Source organism: Oncorhynchus gorbuscha, linkage group LG23 (genome assembly GCF_021184085.1).
Source record: "Oncorhynchus gorbuscha isolate QuinsamMale2020 ecotype Even-year linkage group LG23, OgorEven_v1.0, whole genome shotgun sequence".
Taxonomy (NCBI): Eukaryota; Metazoa; Chordata; class Actinopteri; order Salmoniformes; family Salmonidae; genus Oncorhynchus; species Oncorhynchus gorbuscha.
This window is the reverse complement of record NC_060195.1, coordinates 29,574,527-29,591,774: the sequence shown is the minus strand read 5'-3', so window position 1 is coordinate 29,591,774 and position 17,248 is coordinate 29,574,527. Positions and strand designations below refer to the sequence as shown.

At 43.8% G+C, this 17,248-nt stretch overlaps 2 protein-coding genes across 7 annotated transcripts; both read right to left on the bottom strand.

The window, feature by feature from the left end:
* Positions 1–1,927: 1,927 nt before the first annotated feature.
* On the bottom strand, positions 1,928–5,825 carry LOC124011104 (zinc finger protein 500-like). 3 transcript variants are annotated; one of them, XM_046324120.1, is made up of 5 exons: positions 5,490–5,825; positions 4,792–5,239; positions 4,564–4,688; positions 4,235–4,379; positions 1,928–3,556 (listed from the first exon to the last, which is right to left on the bottom strand). In XM_046324120.1, exons 2-5 carry the CDS (start codon positions 5,102–5,104, stop codon positions 2,772–2,774), a joined length of 1,368 nt encoding a protein of 455 aa, XP_046180076.1. In that variant the 5' UTR covers positions 5,105–5,239; positions 5,490–5,825; the 3' UTR covers positions 1,928–2,771. The 3 variants fall into 3 exon arrangements, with proteins under 3 accessions (XP_046180076.1, XP_046180078.1, XP_046180077.1); XM_046324122.1 differs by having other exon boundaries at positions 4,235–4,355; XM_046324121.1 differs by having other exon boundaries at positions 4,792–5,135.
* A 4,599-nt stretch (positions 5,826–10,424) lies between these two features.
* LOC124011689 (zinc finger protein 883-like) lies at positions 10,425–17,049 on the bottom strand. 4 transcript variants are annotated; one of them, XM_046325171.1, is made up of 5 exons: positions 16,194–17,049; positions 15,702–16,051; positions 15,411–15,550; positions 12,487–12,547; positions 10,425–12,389 (listed from the first exon to the last, which is right to left on the bottom strand). In XM_046325171.1, exons 2-5 carry the CDS (start codon positions 15,988–15,990, stop codon positions 10,990–10,992), a joined length of 1,890 nt encoding a protein of 629 aa, XP_046181127.1. In that variant the 5' UTR covers positions 15,991–16,051; positions 16,194–17,049; the 3' UTR covers positions 10,425–10,989. The 4 variants fall into 4 exon arrangements, with proteins under 4 accessions (XP_046181127.1, XP_046181126.1, XP_046181128.1 ...); XM_046325170.1 differs by having other exon boundaries at positions 16,847–17,049; XM_046325172.1 differs by having other exon boundaries at positions 12,487–12,544; positions 15,702–17,049.
* Positions 17,050–17,248: the final 199 nt, after the last annotated feature.

The following is a 17,248-nucleotide window of genomic DNA, read 5'->3' as shown; positions in this document are numbered from 1 at the left end:
GGAGCGTCTGTAAAGCCTACTGGGAGAGGAGCGTCTGTAAAGCCTACTGGGAGAGGAGCGTCTGTAAAGCCTACTGGGAGAGGAGCGTCTGTAAAGCCTACTGGGAGAGGAGCGTCTGTAAAGCCTACTGGGAGAGGAGCGTCTGTAAAGCCTACTGGGAGAGGAGCGTCTGTAAAGCCTACTGGGAGAGGAGCGTCTAAAGCCTACTGGGAGAGGAGCGTCTCTAAAGCCTACTGGGAGAGGAGCGTCTGTAAAGCCTACTGGGAGAGGAGCGTCTGTAAAGCCTACTGGGAGAGGAGCGTCTGTAAAGCCTACTGGGAGAGGAGTGAACAGGTATACAAAACGCATACATAGTTGCCAAAGCTACAAAAAATCTCAATTTGACCTGAAACTTACTAGGTAAGATACTCAAGTGAGAGAGTGGTGTGGAGCCTTCCTCGAACAGGTCGGCAGAAGTGTGACATAACCTGAGGGAACAGGGAATTCTCACTGTTAAAGCAGAGAATGTGACTTGCAAAGCCAACAGAAGGCCAATAATGCTTCACACACACTAGACGTAAAACGTGCTGACGAAGCCAACGTCTTCAACCAGCCTACCATACTGTCAGTGCATGTCTTCTATGCATTCTAATGGAGAACACAGCAGTAAGACTGCTCTCTGGTGGCAATTAATGGTACTGCACTTACCCTCCAAAAAAAGTACAGTACCTTCTAAAATCTTGTTCCTGCTTTTCCTTACCTTATGGACCAAAGAAAACATATTCAGAAATAAGATACTGTATCATCATTGCAGGATTGACTGTGAATACACCTGGTTTTATTTTGGTTAATTACTTTATATGAACACTACACATGGAGGATGACTAACGACACAAAATAGGGAATGTTATGCTAATCGTATCATTCATAATCAATCAGTTTGCACATTTGCTAACATACACAACCATGTAGAGTAAAGGGCAAAAGCACCGTCTCTCAGTATAAAAACACAACTAACAATATAACAACCCTTTAAATGATGCAACACTTAGAAATGCCTTCTCTTCCTCCCGCAGGGAGCGCTGCTTTCCTTTCTCGCTCTCACACCATTTCCTGTCTTCATCATTGTCTCTTGACAGGTGGAGTCATTCCTATGGGACATGGGTTTAAAATGCAGACAGATGTGCAGGTAGGCCTAATTCATAGAAGACAGCAGAAGACAGCATGCTAAATACAGGGCATTCGGGAAGTATTCAGATCCCTTTCCTTTTCCCCACATTTTGTTACGTTACAGCCTTATTCAAAAAAGGATTCAATTCATTGTTTTCCTCATTTGGAAAGGCACACATCTGTCTATATAAGGTCCCACAGTTGACAGTGTATGTCAGAGAAAAAACCAAGCCATGAGGTTGAAGGAATAGTCTGTAGAACTCCAAGACAGGATTGTGTCGAGGCAGAGATCTGGGGGGGGGGGGGGGGGGGGGGAGCTCTGACAGAGCTCCAGAGTTCCTTTGTGGGGATGGTTGTCCTTCTGGAAGGTTCTCCCATCTCTGCAACACTCCACCAATCATGCCTTTATGGTAGAGCGGCCAGACTTAAGTCCGTCCTGAGTAAAAAAGGCACAACATCCTGTTTGGAGTTTGCCAAAAGGCAGCTAAAGGACTCTCAGACAATGAGAAACAAGATTCTTTGTTTTGCTGAAACCAAGATTGAACCTTTTGGCCAGAATGCCAAGCATCACGTCTGGAGGAAACCTTGCACCATCCCTACGGTGAAGCATGGTGGTGGCAGCATCATGCTGTGGGGATCTTTTTCAGCGGCAGGGATCAAGGGAACGATGAACAGAGCAAAGTACAGAGAGATGCTTGATGAAAACCTGCTCCAAAGCACTCAGCCTCAAACTGGGATGAAGGTTCACCTTCCAACAGGACAACGACCCTAAGCACACAGCCAAGACAATGCAGTAGTGCCTTTGGGACGGGTCTCTGAATGTCCTAGCCAGAGCTCAGACTTCAACCCAATAGAACATCTCTAGAGACGCTCCCCATCCAACCTGACAGAGCTTGAGAGAATCTACAAAGAATTGGAAAAACTCTCCAAATACTGGTGTGTCAAGCTTGTAGTGTCATACCCAATAAGACCCGAAGCTGTAATCATTGCCAAAGGTGCTTAAACAATGTAATGAGTAAAGGGTCTGCATCCCACTGCTGGCTTACTTCTGAAGCTAAGCGGCGTTGGTCCTGGTCGGTGCCTAGATGGGAGACCAGATGCTGCTGGAAGTGGTGTTGGAGGGATAGTAGGAGGCACTATTTCCTTTGCTCTTAAAAAATATCCCAATGCCCCAGGGTAGTGATTGGGGACATTGCCCTGTGTCGGGTGCCGTCTTTCGGATGGGATGTTGCACTTATTGGAAAAGTAGAGGTGTTAACCCCGGTGTCCTGGCTAAATTACCAATCTGGCCCTCATACCATCACAGTCACCTAATCATCCCCAGCTTACAATTGGCTCATTCATCCCCCCTCCTCTCCCCTGTATCTATTCCCCAAGGTTTACTTTTTTATACATCTGCAAAATATTCTAAAAACCTGTTTTTTCTTATTCATTATGGGGTATTGAGTGTAGATTGAGAAAAATAACAATTTAATCAATTTTAGAATAAGGCTATAACATAATAAAATGTGGAAAAAGTCAAGGGGTCTGAATATTTTCCAAATGCACTGCAAGAACACTCATTTTCCATTTTAAAATGTTTTCTCCCATTAGCTCCTACTGAATGTGACCCTGTTGACCCTTTACCCAGTAGAGGGGAGAGTGTTGCCATCCTGGTCATACTCATCCTCATGGTATGGCAGGCCCTGGTGTACCCTCTGGTAGTGCACCCTCAGGTTGCCCCTGTGGGCGAACCTCTTGCCACACTCCTGGCAGACAAAGGGTCTCTTCCCCAGGTGGACGTCTCTCTGGTGGGCCCGGAGGTTCCCGCTGCGGGCAAAACGCTTTCCACACTGGGTGCAGCCAAACGGCCTTTCCCCTGTGTGGACGCGGGTATGCACCGTGAGCTCTGATGGAGTCAGGAAGCTCTTGTCGCATACCAAGCAGGGGTACATCCTCACCCCTGTGTGGCGCAGCAGGTGCCTGCGCTGGTGGGACGGGTAGCTGAAGCTCTTGCCGCAGTACGGGCAAGTGTAGGGTCTCGCCCCGCCCAGTGTGTGTGCGTGACCTTGTGCGTGTTTCTGAGCATGTGCGTTGGGGTGTGGTCTGACTGGATCCTTGGCAGCCAATGACCAGCGGTTCTGATGAACTAGGCCCCTCCCTCTGTCGTCTCTTGGTCTCAGGCCTCTCTGGGATTGGTTGGTTTGGTCCTGTGACTGCCTGGGCTCTCTCTGCTCTAGTACCTGGTCTGGGCTCTGGTCCAGGAAGTTAGGATCCTGAAGCTCTAGAGGAACACCACTGGCCCAGGGGTCAAGCCCAGGAGACCTGTGGTCGGGTCTGGGAGAGAAATGTCCAACCCGGGGGCCATGGAAGAAGGAGGTGGAGCTCTGGCTCTGAAGAGGTCTGGGGTCTCCCTCCCAATGGGATACTACCAAGAGATAGGAACAACATCATGAAGGGGGCTCAATATACTCATTCCAACAATTCCACAAGTATAAAATACAATACAGAATGAAAAGACAAGGTTTATTTGCTCTAAAATCGCAGCGTATAGTTGCGATAGTTGTGGGCCAAAATGCTTGATTTTGCTTGTGGCAATTCTGACATTTTGGATGACAATTTGCAATGATTTTGTCAGGAAAATTCGCTGACGGGGGTAAATGATGGTTTGATTGAACAATTGTATGCAGTAAAAGAGCAGTGACTGGTTAAGATTGAAAGCCCTCTTTTTGTACTGAGGTGATTGGACAGTTTTATGTAATAATAATAATAATAATAATAATAATATATGCCATTTAGCAGACGCTTTTATCCAAAGCGACTGTGGTAATGTCAATATTGATTTTGGCTGTTTTATGCAATAATAGTATGATGATTGGAAAATTTGCAAGCCTTAGCATAATACGCATGGAATTAATATAATAATAATAATAATAATAATGCCATTTGCTTTTAAGACTTACAGTCATTGCATAATGCTCTACCAACTGAGCTACAGAAGGACCATTGTTGATTCACCCCAAAAAAAATAATCTATCGCTAAATCCTGGAGGGACTGTAAAACACAAACATGTAGATTGATTGGTTAAGGATTACACTTCCTTACACTTTGCCTTGGTCCCTGTTGTGTCAGACAAGGGTTCTCCCAGCCTCTGACCCCCAGCAGAAGAGCTCCTCCCTGGCCCTTGGCCCTCCCCCTCCACAGGGGCAGGGTGGGGCTCCTCGAACTGTGGAAGAGGGCAATGTTTAAGCTAAAGGGAGAGAATAAAACATTAATGTGGGGGCCAGCGTCACAGCTGTGTTAACAGCCTTTGAATAAATTAACCATTGAAAACTCAAAGCAGCAGGACTATCTTTGTGACATAGAAGAAAACGGCAATTAAATAGAGAAAGACAGACAGACATTCTTATTGTGTTAGATAATGACTGACTGACCTCTTCTTTGATGGAGGACCCCTCCAGCTCAGTTCTCTCCTTTTTCATCCTGTGGGACTTCTTACATCCGCTGTCCTGGACCAGTGGAGGGGTCTCAGACGCCGCATCCGAATCCCAGCTTGAACCTGAACAAACGGTGCAGGACAGACAACCAGACAGTAGTTTAGTTGTGTTTTCAACCAAAATGTTCCTAAGATCATTTTCAGATGAGACATGCGGTTTTCTTACCAGCTCTTGGTTCAGACTGCTGCCCCGGGCTGCCATCTCCTCCTGTTTTTCTCACTGGTCCTTCTACCACATCCAGTAGGCCCTCTCCTTCTTCTTCCTCCTCCTCCTCTCCTTCCTTCTTCAGCCTCCTCTCTGCCCGCTCCAGCCTCCCCCTCAGGCCTGTGATCTCCTCTCCTCTCTGTGTCAGCTCCTCCTGCTGCTCACACAAACTGCTCTCAAAGATTTTTGCGATCTCACACACCGCTGCCGCCAGCAGGGAGTCCATGACGGTGGCCAGCTGGGCGTGAAACGTGTTCCTTACAGACTCCAGCATTGTGGCGACTGTGGTGTCCTTACCCCCTGCTCTGGGGGCAACAGGGGTAGATAGGGTGGAGGGTTACACAGAGTCCCAAGGAGAGAAGCACTTATTTGCTGTCAATCAGGTGGGGTGGTGAAGAGGAGGATGTCACTATGGTAGAAGATGATACAGTAATTTGTGTTAAGATGTGACCCTCTATCTGACATACAGCAATGTTGGAGTCAACCTGGCTACATCTGTCTCCTATCCAGTCCACCAGTTATCTGGATCTGAGCCAGTCTGTGAAGCATAACTAGCTACAAAGCCAAGTAGCCAACACCACACCCCTCCAGAATCACTGCTCGTTAGCTGGCTAAACCACTAATATCCAGTCTACATGCTGTTAACAGATGAGACTTACCTTAAAACAAACACTGAAGACTGTGAAGAGTGCAGCCAGGCAAATCAAGATAGCTAGACAGCTGAACAAGGGTAGCTCTGGATGGCAGACTCAGTTAACGTGATCTAGCTAGCTGGTTAACAAAGACGCAAGAAACCTGGAAGAGGAATTACTGTATGTAGCTACAGTACTTGCTTTATTGGTCGAGTCATTTGAAATTCGAGTAGATAACTCAAACTCTCAGATGTGGGGATTTTTCAATTGATTAAAATGGCTAGCGAAATCTATGGAAGCGAGCCATGTTGATTCTCCGTCTCGCGATAATGAGACGTTCTTCTCTACGGGATTTGCAATTCCCTAGCGGGATAGATGGAGTGACCACAAAAGGGAAATGAGTGAGATCTAAAGCTTTTTTATTTATTTTATTTTATTAACAACAAATCAATACAGGAAGTACATGTGGGAACACAAGTAAATATAAATAATATACAAAGGACAATTGGACTAGGAGGTACAATATCATATTACACAAGGACCTTAAGGGACATACATATACTTACAATTCAACAGCTTTCTTGTTAGTAGAGTATTTAATTGTCTTTAAATATAATTACATTAATTTTTGTAAGGTAAGAAAATGTGGTGTTTTGATTGTAAATTTACATTTTTGAATATGAAATTTGGCCAAAAGAATAATTAAATTAATTACATAAAATTGTTTCAGCTTATTTCTATTTTAGGTAAAGAATCCAAGCAGTACATCTCTCCACAATAGTGTAAAATCTTCATAAATGCGTTCAATTATAAATCTACTGATGCCTTGCCACAGTTTCCTTACATGAATACAATGCCAAAAAAGATGCAACACCGTTTCTGGGTGGTCATTGCAAAATGTACAATTTGAGTTGATGTTTTCCTTAAACTTCTTCATATAGTCATTGGCAGGATAATATTTATATATATTTTTTAAATGAAACTTCCTTAATTTTGTTAACAAGTAGGAATGTGTGTGGCAACATCCAAACTTTTTTTCCAACAGATATTATCAATAAATCCATTCCAATAAGGCATGACATAAGGTATAGATACAACATCCTGCTGAAACAAGGATCGTATCGCTCTGTTGTTGAATGGACCAAAAGAGAAACAAATCCTTCCTACTGATGAGTTAACAGGGTCAGTGGAAGGTAGGCTCTGAGGGTCAGGTCTTTCCTACTGATGAGTTAACAGGGTCAGTGGAAGGTAGGCTATGAGGGTCAGGTCTTTCCTACTGATGAGTTAACAGGGTCAGCGGAAGGTAGGCTCTGAGGGTCAGGTCTTTCCTACTGATGAGTTAACAGGGTCAGCGGAAGGTAGGCTCTGAGGGTCAGGTCTTTCCTACTGATGAGTTAACAGGGTCAGCGGAAGGTAGGCTCTGAGGGTCAGGTCTTTCCTACTGATGAGTTAACAGGGTCAGCGGAAGGTAGGCTCTGAGGGTCAGGTCTTTCCTACTGATGAGTTAACAGGGTCAGCGGAAGGTAGGCTCTGAGTTAGGGTCAGGTCTTTCCTACTGATGAGTTAACAGGGTCAGCGGAAGGTAGGCTCTGAGGGTCAGGTCTTTCCTACTGATGAGTTAACAGGGTCAGCGGAAGGTAGGCTCTGAGGGTCAGGTCTTTCCTACTGATGAGTTAACAGGGTCAGTGGAAGGTAGGCTCTGAGGGTCAGGTCTTTCCTACTGATGAGTTAACAGGGTCAGTGGAAGGTAGGCTCTGAGGGTCGGGTCTTTCCTACTGATGAGTTAACAGGGTCAGCGGAAGGTAGGCTCTGAGGGTCAGGTCTTTCCTACTGATGAGTTAACAGGGTCAGCGGAAGGTAGGCTCTGAGGGTCAGGTCTTTCCTACTGATGAGTTAACAGGGTCAGTGGAAGGTAGGCTCTGAGGGTCGGGTCTTTCCTACTGATGAGTTAACAGGGTCAGCGGAAGGTAGGCTCTGAGGGTCAGGTCTTGACACGTTCCTGAATAATAGAGCAACACCTGAGGGAATGCATCTAAAACAATTGCAAAATCTTTAGGTGTTACAGGGACCTTGTAAAGTGATAAGAATTCCTCATAACTAAGTAAAAAACCCTCTGCATTTACCAGTTGGCTCACCAATAGGATATTATTTCGGAACCAATATTCTAAAAGAAAATAGGTATTTTTATACAATATATCCCGATTATTCCATATATAATATCTGCGTGGAGAATCATTTATAAGCATAATTTAAGACCATGACAAGAAAACCTGCTGATGAAAAGCAGAAAGTTTCACTGGACCTTTGTCAATATTATAATTGCAAACCAACATGAAGGCCACCAAAAGTAGAGAAGACATGATGAGGAATAAAATTCCCCATAGAAGTGGGTCTCCTTAGGAATTGTTTTATCCAATTGATCTTAAAAGTATTATTTAAGGTAGTAAAGTACAGAAAATTTAGTCCACCATACTCATACGTGTTCATTACAACAGTTTTCCTGATGTAATGGGTAAGGTTTCTCCACAGAAAGTTGAAAAGCATCTGGTCTATCTCCTTGCTTATTTTACTGTCAGGATATAAAGATAGAGCACCATATGTTAGTCTAGAGATGCCTTCAGCCTGGGTTATTAGGACTCTTCCTTTTAAACATAAGTCCCTCTGTAGCCATTGATTTAGCTGGGTTGTTTTAATATGGGGGTTACAATTTAGTAAGCCTCTAGACTTCTGATCCTTTGTAATGGTTATGCCTAAATATATAAGTTCTTCTTTTACTGGAATACCATAATGTGAAGGTGTCACACAATCTTTGACAGCCATGAGTTTATATTTATTAATGTTAACATATAGACCAGACGCTTTGGAAAAGGATTGTATCACATTGATCGATCTGGGAATTTGGTTAGCGTCTTCAGAAAAAGTGTAGTATCGTCAGCCAGCTGGCTTATACTAATTTCTTTACCAGCTATGGAAATACCTTGTACAGGACTATTACTTAAATAATTTGTAAGAAGTTGGGTGATTAATAAAAGCAGAGAGATAGGACAACCTTGCCTAATTCCTCTCTTTAACTCAAATCTAGGTGAGGTGCCATATTTCAATTTGATAGAGCTGTTAGCATTTGTATATTCTTAATAGCCTTACAGAACAAATCCCCAAAGCCAAATTTCTCAAGGGAGTAGAAGAGGAACTGATGCTCTACTGTGACAAATGCTTTATAAAAATCTAAAAAATAATATGAAGCTATCCTCGGTTATTAGGTCTGAGTAGTCAAGTATGTCTAATACTAGTCTGACATTGTTAGAAATATGTCTGTTCCTCATGAAGCCAGACTGTGTTTCATCAATGATTGCATCCAGGACTTCTTTATTTATTTTTGCAAGCAGAAAGGCTAATATCTTAGTCATTATTAAGAAGACAAATTGGACGCCAGTTATCGATGAGCAGCACTTTTTTTTTTTTAGGTTTAGGTATCAGTGTTATTAACCCCTGACTCATTGTAGGAGGGAGAACATTGTTTTTAATACTCTCTAAAAAATGTTTACTTCAGATTGGGAGGGAGGTACTTGTTCAGAAAATAATTTGTAAAATTCTGAAGTAATTCCATTAACACCTGGAGTTCTAAAGCACAGACAGAAGGGATTAACCCAGACAAGTCACAGGGGTTATAAAATTGAAGCATCCATTTAGAAGGTTCTCTCCACGTATGGTAGTGAGAGAATGTCCAGTCACGGTTAGTGGGAGAGGATGGAACTAGGTGAAACTGGGCCGATATTCTGCTATTTTTCTCATCGATTAAACATCTGATCTCAATACATTTTTCTGTTCCCAAAACTACGAACACAGTACACTACAATTTATAGACTTGACGCTTCGCCAAAGTTTTTAAAAAAATGCGTTGTTTAGGAGTGCAAGGTCGAATTAAGTTTGTGCACATACGCACTTCACCGAGGAGGCGTTCCCTAACAAAAATATGCAAATACATGCTACAACGCGCTAAAAGGATCTCGCGCTTGGTCCTGCCCACTATGCTTCATTTGCTCCCATCAGAAACGACACATGTGAACTATTTTGGGTTAGTTCTATCTTTATCTAAAGCCTTAAACTTCAAATCTGCTTTTTAATACTGACTGGCCAAAAAGCAAGTGACAAATCGGATTTGTTTGTGACAGCAGTCATTTGCTGACACGGCTACGCTAGTTGTCATAGTTCATAGTAACTAAGGGTGTGTGCACAGTGGTATAGGCTGATTGGTAACCATCAGAAGTATGCAACAAGCTAAGGTGACAACACCTGCCATGGACGTTTCCTAATTGCTTTGAATGTTCAAAATCATAGTGTAAGAACACTTTTAAAGCCTCAAAGAATAAGACTATCCAATTTCCAATACAAGTCCTTTTTGGCTAGCCACAGCAGTCACCTAGTTAGTGGTTTGGCGTTCTGGCACATTCACTCATTTGTTTAAACAATTAGCAAGCTCGTTAGCTACCACATCTTGTCAAACTGTCAACATAGTAGCTAGCAAGCAACAAGATATGCCAAATAAGTCTAAAAACCATTTGCGGGGAAATAAATCAGATTTGACCACTCAGACAAGTCACATTGCCAGGAATCATATTCGTATCTGACTTCACACTACCTACGAAGGTGGTTTGAAACATGGCTTGAAATATCAGATTCCATGTGCTTTTTGGCTGTTCAGACTGCAGGAAAACAAACCGATACAAATTGGATATGCAAAAAAAAAAAAAAGAGGAACATGTACTATTTGTTATCCTTTATTACTAGATGTCTCTACTGCCCATGTTTGTGCAATCACTGTAATTCATAAAAGGTCACTAATAAACTGGGTGATCCATGCAAAACCATATTGAAGTATGCATGACCTATTGAAGTATGCATGACCTATAGAAGAATGCATGACATATATAAGTATGCATGACCTATTGAAGAAAGTCAACCTCCAGTAAATACATTTTATTCATGTAAAAAAAAAAAAAAAAACTGATGGAGCAAAAGTATATTCCCTGTGCTTTGCTTGACAACATAGAGAATGTACAGTACAAATAACATGTTACATTTGTCATAACATAGAAATGATAGAGACGTGTTTACATGAAACTAAAAACATAAAACATGGCTCCAAGACGTTGAAATCAAAAATGCCATAAACTGGTCCGGCACTGACTTTAAAAAAATGTGATCCTGCAACCACATATCACAGTTTGATCAGTGATACCCATATTGATCACCATATCACAAACATTGACCACCAAATCACACGTTTTTGCACTTTTAGAGTCCTCTCTCAGCATCATGTTAATTCATTGGCCACCAGGGTTGGGGTCAATTCGCTTTTCACTCAGCCAGTCAATGATGACAAAAAAGACTAATTGAAAATAAACAGCACTTTTCAAATCACAAATGTAACTTCAAATGGACGTAACAATCTGACTTTCTGAATGCAATTGATCCTGGTCCTGCTGAACACTCCAACTTGACTAGGCCGAGCCATGTGTGGACAGACTCAGGCATGGACAGTTTCATAGTGGATCCTCAGGGAGTTACTGTTGTGGAAAGTCCTGTTACAGCGAGGACAGCGGGACCGCGGGTTGGGTTTCTTGAATTGGTGGACTTGTAGCAGATGTCTCTTACGTTCAGCCATGGTCTCAAATTGCTGAACACACCTGAGGCATTGGTACTTCTTCCCGGGGTGGGCGGACTTCCTGTGGCTGATCAAGATGGGGTGACAGCGGAATTTCTTGCCGCACTCTTCGCAGCTGAGCGGTTTCTCACCTGTGTGGATGCGGAAGTGTTGAACGAGGCTCATCTGTGAACTTAGCAGCTTTTTACACACTGTGCATTGAAACAGGCCGTCTGTTTCTGGCATTTGCTTCCGTTTGCTGTTTTCCTTTGCACGTCGATCGTCTTTGCTCTTTGACTTAATGGCAGGTTGCTGCTCAGCACTGTTAGCAATGGGATCCTCCACTGGTGCAGTCCAGGAGAAGTATCTGCTGCTCTCCTCACCCCCGTACACATCCGCATGGGCTTTACGCAAATGTAATATCAGGAACTGCTTTACACGGAACCTCTGCCCACACTGGTTACAAGGGTACGGTCTTTCACCTGTGTGAATGTGTTCGTGGTCCTGCAGGGATTTTGCAGAAGTGTACTCCTTATGGCAAACGTGACAAGGATGTGTGCTGCCTTTAGGGGAGCCAGCTTTGTTGTTGGGGGAGGTAGGTTTGTCTTTGGGGGGTAGAGGTTTGGCCTTGCTGGAAGAGAGAGGTTTGTTGTTGGGGGAAGTAGGCTTTGTTCTGCTGAGGGAGAGGGATTTCACTTTGTGGTTGATAGAGTTCAACTTTTCTTTGACATTAGAGCAAGGTTTGTTCTTTTCTGTTTTGCCGTGGCTGTTCAATGTGTGCACACGGAGTGCACTTGCATACGGAAACTTTTTGGGACACTTAGGACATTTGTATGTCCCCTTGTTATGAGACCTCATGTGCACAGAAAGACCAAACTCTCTGTGAAAGCCCTTCCCACAGTATTTGCAGCAGAAACTCTTGTCAGTTCCACTGGTTGTTACTTCTTCCTCTACAGTAGGTTCCATTTTTAAATGCTTTCTTCTCCTTCCTACCTTTTTTTTCACTATGTCACTCGTTATCCCATGTGTCCCCTCTCTGTGTTTGCTTTGTAAGTCACAATCTTTTCCATGTCTTGTGCTGTGCCTCAAGACATTCTTATCTAATAAGACGCTGCTCTGGGGTTCCGGATTTTCTTGTTTGAATGTGCACAACAGACTACCATGGGTCTTCCTCAGCCCCCGCCCTACTGAGCCACAACCATACCCTGACCAGGCCGCGCTCAGTTCAGGTATGTCTTTTAACCGTCTGTTTAACAACCGCTCCGCAGCCGACCCTGGAGACCCTGGAGGAGAGAGGAGCGGAACGAGCGGGATCAGTAATGATGTCCTGCACCAGGAGCTGAATTACAATTACGAGGGGCAAGGATGATTTACTCTTACCTTTTCTTGGAGGACTCCTAGCTAGGGCTGTCAGCAAGTGGTTATCAAAATCTTCAGCCTGCTAAAACAGACTCATAATGAATATGCTCACAACCAAAAACGCCACCAAAGTACTACTAAAGCAGACATTTAAAGAGTGACTTTGATGATTAAAAATATAAAATCATGGTAATCCAGATGTTTTAGGCTTTGTTATAGTGAAAAGTCCATTTATTTAGACAGTTCATTGCAAAAGTGATATATTTAGGTGTTTTGGGAGCGAATCTAGCTCTTTATGCCCCTCGCAGTTCAACTCTGATGTAGAGGTGCCTTAAGAAGGTTCCTCTACGTCATCTCAAAGGAGGGGTTTGGTTTGAAATGTACTCCCTTCTAGATGTGCTGCGTGGTACCACGTCATCTCAAGGGAGGGGTTTGGTTTGAAATGTACTCCCTTCTAGATGTTCTGCGTGGTACCACGTCATCTCAAGAGAGGGGTTCGGTTTGAAATGTACTCCCTTCTAGATGTGCTGAGTGGTACCACGTCATCTCAAGGGAGGCGTTCAGTATGAAATACACCTATAGACAATAGGTGGAAATTATAGGCAATTAGCAAGACACCCCCAATAAAGGAGTGGTTCTGCAGGTGGCGACCACAGACCACTTCTCAGTTCCTATGCTTCCTGGCTGTTGTTTTGGTCACTTTTGAATGCTGGCGGTGCTTTCACTCTAGTGGTAGCATGAGGTGGAGTCTACAACCCACACAAGTGGCTCAGGTAGTGCAGCTCATCCTGGATGGCACATCAATGCGAGCTGTGGCAAGAAGGTTTGCTGTGTGTCAGCATAGTGTCCAGAGCATGGAGGCGCTACCAGAAGACAGGCCAGTACATCAGGAGACGTGGAGGAGGCCATAGGAGGGCAACAACCCAGCAGCAGGACCGCTACCTCCGCCTTTGTGCAAGGAGGAGCACTGCCAGAGCCCTGCAAAATGACCTCCAGCAGGCCACAAATGTGCATGTGTCTGCTCAAACGGTCAGAAACAGACTCCATGAGGGTGGTATGAGGGCCCGACTTCCACAGGTGGGGTTTCTGCTTACAGCCCCACACCGTGCAGGACGTTTGGCATTTGCCAGAGAGCACCAAGATTGGCAAATTCGCCACTGGCGCCCTGTGCTCTTCACAGATGAAAGCAGGTTCATACTGAGCACGTGTCAGACGTGACAGTCTGGAGACACCGTGGAGAACGTTCTGCTGCCTGCAACATCCTCCAGCATGACCGGTTTGGCGGTGGGTCAGTCATGGTGTGGGGTGGCATTTCTTTGGGGGGCTGCAGAGCCCTCCATGTGCTCGCCAGAGGTAGCCTGACTGCCATTAGGTACCGAGATGAGATCCTCAGACCCCTTGTGAGACCATATGCTGGTGCGGTTGGCCCTGGGTTCCTCCTAATGCAAGACAATGCTAGACCTCATGTGGCTGGAGTGTGTCAGCAGTTCCTGCAAGAGGAAGGCATTGATGCTATGGACTGGCCTGCCCGTTCCCCAGACCTGAATCCAATTGAGCACATCTGGGACATCATGTCTCACTCCATCCACCAATGCCACATTGCACCACAGACTGTCCAGTATTTGGCAGATGCTTTAGTCCAGGTCTGGGAGGAGATCCCTCAGGAGACCATCCGCCACCTCATCAGGAGCATGCCCAGGCATTGTAGGGAGTTCATACAGGCACGTGGAGGCCACACACACTACTGAGCCTCATTTTGACTTGTTTTAAGGACATTACATCAAAGTTGGATCAGCCTGTAGTGTGGTTTTGCACTTTAATTTTGAGTGACACTCCAAATCCAGACCTCCATGGGTTGATACATTTTGATAATGTGTGATTTTGTTGTCAGCACATTTAACTATGTAAAGAAAAAAGTATTTAATAAGAATATTTCATTCAGATCTAGGATGTGTTATTTTAGTGTTCCCTTTATTTTTTTGAGCAGTGTAGTTTGCGTTATGCTTCCTTGACTAGACCTCTGACTTTACACAAAATTGAAAAGACACTAAGGCATATTTCCATATTTGACCAAATTCAACATTTTCCTGACTGTTTCATACACATCTATGAGCTTCTACGACGAAGAAAAAAACATGCAGGCAATAAGGATTATGTGTTTATATTCGTAGCTACATCCATCGTAACAAGAAATAGATGACAATGGCTATCATCTCAACTTGTATTTTTTCCCAACTGCTATGACAGAATGGTGGGGCATTGTGAGATTTAATCCCACATGGGGCAGATATATATTTTTAAAAATACTTTATTTACAATATTCATCCCGTGCCAACACACTTCTAATTCTGAAAAGTGAAAGAAAGAGAAGAGTTGCCCTTGTAGTAGTTGTAGGTTTTTATACAGTACCCAAGACCAATCTGAGTTAATTTGACCATTGGAAAAAGAGCTACTGTGTAAATACTGCAATGCTAGTTGTGTTGAATTGAGCCCCTAATCTTAATTTTCAAGGTAATGATTGCACTTTTCTTCCCAATACAATAACGCGATAAACATGAGGCCACATTTCATGGGGATTCAAACTTACACCGCAAGGTTGTAAGTAGATGTCAGAAACTCAGCACCTTACCACTGTGAGCCAACTGTCCAGAGCCATATGTCTGTGATGCACATAATTGTATTATCAGAGCATGCCAGTTGACATCTGGTAAATATGCTTTAATGAGAAAGTGTTTGGTTCAGGTACAACTATGTTTACCCACCCCAATTCCCCCAACCTGAATGTATTTCTTGAAAATGTGAATGTGTTGGGCAAAGGCTGAAATTGGGGTTGAGAGTTACCCTTTAACCTAATTAACAGAAGACATGTTTTTGTTCAGCCGTGTGCTACATTCGGGTGTGACTGTTTATTGATTCAGGTTACCCACACCGGACAGGTAACTGACCTCTTGTTTGATGTTAGGGATGCGCCATAGAGACACACTCAGTGTTCGCAGGTCCACCCATGGCCACTCATTTTCCTTTTTGATCTTCGAGGGTGGAATTAAAGAATCTTCTGACTGAAGGGGCTCGCACCAATCGGGTACTGCATAGAAACCCAAAAATTTAAATGTAATGACACAGAAAAATAAAGATCAGCTGACAACAACTGGGAGGGGAAAAAAATGCATATCATGTCTAAAGTTATCAAGACCTGAAATTGTATGTTGCTATTTGTCTACGCAATATCAAGTTACCTTCTTCTATATCAGCAATTGTCGTCACGTCAGTGACTGTTTGCCCAGAGGTGTTGGCAGCCGTACCATCCAACACCTTTATTTTCCCACCCTCCTTCAACCTCATCTCTGCCAGCCTCAGCTTCCCCTTCAATGCTGAGATCTCCTCTACACTCTGCTTTAGCTCTGCCTGCTGCTCACTCAGACTGCCCTCAAAGATCTTGGAGATCTCACCCACGGCTGCAGTGAGCAGGGAGTCCATGACGGAGGACAGCTGCAACCTGAAGGTGTTCTGCACCTTCTCCGACATCTTTAATCTCCCTGGCTCAGGTTTGTGTGAAGTCACCCAGGTTCCAGAGTTGGAAGCTCAGCTGTCAATCATGACGAATCATGTACACATCAGGAGGTTAAACAGGACAACAGTAAAGTTACAGTATAGTAGACTAACGTTGTATTCAAGATCAGGATTTTTTTGGGCATATTTGACCACGTAAAAAAGGTAAAGATTCTAACTTTAAACTGAAGAAAATACTGCTGTGATTGTTTTCAAACCAAAGAAACGATGCTGATTCGGGAGTGGTCAGAGGTCTTGCAGAAGGTGCAGCTTTAATGCGATGCTTTTGTTAACACTTTGTCATCAACATAACATTTATACCTCAAATACCTTAGTTATTTAACTTGAATAAAAACGGATATATCCGGATTTATGTCGATGTCGGGGCGGCTAGAGCCTAGTGGTTAGAGCGTTGGACTAGTAACCGGAAGGTTGCGAGTTCAAACCCCCGAGCTGACAAGGTACAAATCTGTCGTTCTGCCCCTGAACAGGCAGTTAACCCACTGTTCCCAGGCCGTCATTGAAAATAAGAATATGTTCTTAACTGACTTGCCTGGTTAAATAAATAAATATTTTTTTAAATGTAGCTACAGTAACGTTACACGACTCGAGATGAAGACACGGGGATAGGACGTGCGAGTTCAACATGTCTTGTGTCACATAGATAACTCTATAAACGTATATACATGCACGTTATACTGTTTTTAATGTTGTTGTCATTTGCTTACAGACGATCAAGTCCAACACAACATGCAGTGAATGTGCATTGCTACCTAGAGAGCTAGCTGGGGGGCCCTCACGCGAAAATGTAAACATAGCAGTCAGCACGAACCTCCTAAAACAGCGGTCTCTAAAACAACTGATTGGCTTGGTCTTCGGCGTATTTTGGTGTATATCTTCAACGTATGGAGCATGCAATATAAACCACATTTAGTTTTGTTAGGACTGTCCGCTGCTGTACAAATGCTCGAATTAGCTACCACACCAACATTTTTCCGAGAGGACCTCGCCTCTCGGGCAACCCTCGCGATTTTCCATATCCAATAAGATTCCGATGTGTACATGAGCCCTGGCTCGAGATTCCAATAGGGTCCAGCTGCGACGTCATCTCTCAGGGTCTCTCTTATTCGATGAGGTTTCACCGCGGTTGGCATCCAATAAATGTTGCATTACCGCCACCTATTAGACTGGAGTACAACTCCCTTATACTTTGTTTGAACAAAATGAACAAATA